The following is a 4,040-nucleotide window of genomic DNA, read 5'->3' on the forward strand; positions in this document are numbered from 1 at the left end:
TAGTTTTCGCCGTCATGGTGGGTGGCTTTGTTCGGTGCACACAAGGCTTATGCTTTTTAAATTTGCCTTTTTGATGGCTCGTTTCGTTGCTGTAAAAAAAATGGAGAAATGGAATATGGAAAACTATAAATACACGAAGTTTAAAGGGGATTGTAGGGAAAAAACATGCTTAGTACCACACCTTGAATTCACATCCATCTCGCCGCCAAAATACAGTTAGTTAAGGCACAGAATCTCTATTTAAGAAACTAATCCATATCTTTCTGTATCTAAAACTTCTATCATTTATGTCCGTGGTTGTTCTGTAATGCTCTTCAACTCCTGTTGCGTGGGTGCATTTTAAACGGCGATCTAACGCTTGTTTCTCACCAGGACACATGAATTTTTGTTTTTCTCGTTCTTATTCTTGTTAAATTGTTCTCTATCTCTCCCTTCTCTTTTTTGTATACTGCGTCCCACCATGCACTCTTTTGCTTTGTTTGTTCTTGATACGCTCATGAAATCTGCCTCAGTGTATAGTTCTTTGTGAATTAATTGCTCTTTAGCAGCTATATGAACTGCCACTTGCACAAACAAGGCGGGTACACTTCGTTGCTTTTGACATTTGTACTTTTTAAAAATATTCTATCACTTTATACATGTGTTATTTCAAGACTTTTTCGTGTTTTTTCGTTCCATTGTAAAACATTCAGATTACTCCAGTTAAAGTTTCTTTCCGACAAAATTACTGTATTTCTGGCCAAAATACCTGCATCATAAATATATTTGACGGAAAAAAAACTTTGAAATTACCTTAAGCTTACTCAACCACTTCCCTCTTCTTTTGCAGCTGCTTCTTCTTCACAACTGGACATTAGGATCCGCAATAACATTAACAACTACAGTTTCCACTATTAAATCCGCAGTAGCATATATCCATTACTGAGGGACATACAGGGTGTCACTCGCTCATCATGCTTCTCCTTATGTATCATTTTGTTTCTTGTGCCGTCGCTTGGTCCCTATTTGTATGCCTTCTTTTCGTATACTTCCTCTATTACCGATGACAACGTAAAAACTTCATTCGGTCTGTACACTGCACTCTGTCTATCCGTCACTATACCCCTCCATAATCTTCTTTTTTTGTAATGATTCCCTTAGCCATGTTCCTGTTTGAAAACGCACATACCCAACCGCCATATTTCTCCATTTCTCTCTGTTGTTCTGCTACTTCTTTAATAATGTTCCTTCTGCTCTCTAAGTCCCACACAGTAACTTACTTGCTTCTATGCCGCCATTTTCATTGATTTAATTGCTTCCATATTTGTCCTGCATATGTTATTTATCACTTTTTTTTAAATAATACTAGTATATACATACTCATAACAACTCCTACAATTATTATCACTTTTGCAATTTCATCTACTACTGCTATTCATAAAGTGAACAAATTATAAAAATTGTAGTGTCAATCACTTTTCTTAAAATCTCATCCTACTACTTTTTACTCATAGGCCAACTTTATACTAAAATTTATTATTTCAAAAAATTTCAAAACTAGAAAATGTTTTACAAAAGTGATGAAATATATAAAATTTTATGAATTTTCTCCAATTTTGCCGAATTGTTTCATAGTACCAAATTTTCTTGAATTTTATAAAGTTGAGCAAAAATCCCTTTACTACTAAAATACTACAAAATTGATAAAGGCAGAAACAATCAGAGCGAATCGCTTTTTTTCAAGAATACAGAAATCCTTGCACTCTTTTCCATCCCATTTGCATCCATCTTTGCAGTCTTTTTGCTCCTTTCCTGTGCACTTTAAGTCAGTTATCCCATCTTTCCCTGCTTTCTCTACGGCAGCTTTGCTGTCTAATGAGCATTTTTTAGTTTTGTCAGTGGCATTGTCGTCCCATTTGCAGGGGTCTTTGCATTCATTTTTGTCTGTGTGTTTGTTACAATCGCTTTCGGCAGTTGTCTGTGTAGGAACGGTTGCTGCGGCGTCGGCTATCTGTGTGCTCTGTTTGTCGCCTGCTGTTTCTTGAATGTATGCTGCGAGGGCCGTGCTGCGCAACGCAGCTACCTCCGCTGCTATTTTGTTGTTGACGGTCTGCTGCACCGCTGCTGTTTTGATTAGGTCCATGGCAGCATCAATTTTTTCTAGCCAGGGTATATCTAGTGTCCCGTCTTCCTTCGCAGGCTTATACCGTATACATTCCCCGTTGGTTGTGCCGTCGCACGTCGCGGCGTTTTTGCTACCGAGCATGACGTGCTGTACTTGCGATGCGCCGGTATTGTCTTTTAGGGCTGCGTAAAAAAGCGCTTTGGCTGCTGTTAGCGACCCTGTTGTTACTGTCGTTTTGCCGTGTTTAGGACAGGCTTTGAGTAGTTCCTCGGCTGCCGCCTTGGCTTCGGTTGGGCTGCCGTACTTCAGGGCGGTTCCCGCCTGGCCTAGGCAAGCGCTGTCTGTTCCGGCTCTGCTTGAGCACAGGCAGACAAGGTCGGACAAAAGCGAGAGCCCAGGTTTTTGGCCCGCTGGGTTGTTGTTACCACAGCCTTGCTCGCCGTTGTTAGCGTACGTTTCACCTGGCGTTGTCGATTCCTCGCCTTTTGTTCCGTAGAGTGCTTTATTTAATTCGCCGCGAACCGCGTCTGCAGTCGCAGTTGACTGCAGTTGCTTTCTTAGGTCTTCTGCTATCTTTAGGGACCTATTAACAACCGATGAAGCTACCTGTCTCGCGTGAGAGGTTCCTATCCTTTTTAACTTTATGCCGTTAATGTCTGTTTTACCAGCGACTATTAACTTTTTATCAGCTTTCCATTTCTCCCTGTTTTCTTGATACTCTTGCGGCTTTTTGTTATCATCCGGTGTTGCTTTGAAGTCTGCTTCGAACATGGCGTCTTCGGCGAGAGAAAGGTTCAGCCTCCGGATCGCGTCGATATCTTCATCCACATTGGTTACTATATTTGTGCCGTCTACCTGTGGCTCGCCCTTTACTATGTGAATTACGCTGCAAAGAGTATTGAATGCCCTGACATTGCCATTGACAGCGGCACTAACTATCTTCAAGTCCATGGCCGCCAGCAATAATAGGCTAAAGGCCGCACCTACTGGTGACATTGTCAGGAACTGAGGGGTGTTAGCTATTTCTCAGCTATAGTGTCGGTTTTTCAGTGAGATTGTAGAGAAGGCGAGATCTCAAGGCTGTTTCTGATCACTTATGCTATATTCGCTAATTGTTCAGTTGCTCGCTGTTACAGCCACAAGTCGTTTTCTAACACGCACATTCTGTTTGCAATATTCTGTTCTCACAGACTCATCTCCCTCTTTAAGATTTGTCTGCGATATATCCCATTATTTATCGATTTACTCCCACACCTTCTATCCACCACCGCCCTCTGTTCATCTTCACCTCCGCTCTGAATTATAAAAACACACCCCTTTCATGGAACGCCGCTCTTTTCCGTTACTGTTTAACATTTGAATACACTAGAAGCTTGAAACCAACAGTCTCCGCCATCTCTACAATTATTTAACCATCTAATTCTATGTGAAATGTAGTACACAATGTCGTCCTTGTCACTTTCTTCTGTACAATGTTATGCTGTTTGCTATCACTTCATTTCACTCTGTATTGTTTCTTCCTTCTTTTTTGTCTACTATCACCGATTATTCGGATGACGGTGTGGCTCCATTTGCCATGCACAATGCGCTCTGTTTCTCCCTGATAGTTTTCTCCTTCAACTCCATGTGTAAGCTGATGCCCGTAGCCATGTTTGTGTTTCAAACTAGTCATATTCACATCGTCTTCATTTTCTTTCTCTCTGCCCGATTTTCTATTAATGATATTTTCATTTCTCTTACACTTCCTCTCGTATTCACAGTCTCACTCGTTTACATACTCTTACTTCATCCTTTCTATTCTTTTAAGTTTTTATTATTTGAGTTTTACGTCTTTCCTCACCAACACACTCATATTATAATAATACTTCGATACGCACACAACACTCCTATTATTATTATTATTATTCCTGCTCTTATTATAATATTCGTATATACA

The 4,040-nt window shown here is 40.4% G+C and overlaps 1 pseudogene across 1 annotated transcript; it reads right to left on the reverse strand.

The window, feature by feature from the left end:
• Nucleotides 1–1,722: 1,722 nt before the first annotated feature.
• TEOVI_000770000:pseudogene lies at nucleotides 1,723–3,046 on the reverse strand (annotated as a pseudogene). Its single transcript is given in 2 exon segments — nucleotides 1,723–1,809; nucleotides 1,811–3,046. Coding segments are annotated over 2 exon segments (1,323 nt in total).
• Nucleotides 3,047–4,040: the final 994 nt, after the last annotated feature.

Source organism: Trypanosoma equiperdum (genome assembly GCF_001457755.1).
Source record: "Trypanosoma equiperdum strain OVI genome assembly, contig: ctg_1959, whole genome shotgun sequence".
NCBI lineage: Eukaryota > Euglenozoa > Kinetoplastea > Trypanosomatida > Trypanosomatidae > Trypanosoma > Trypanosoma equiperdum.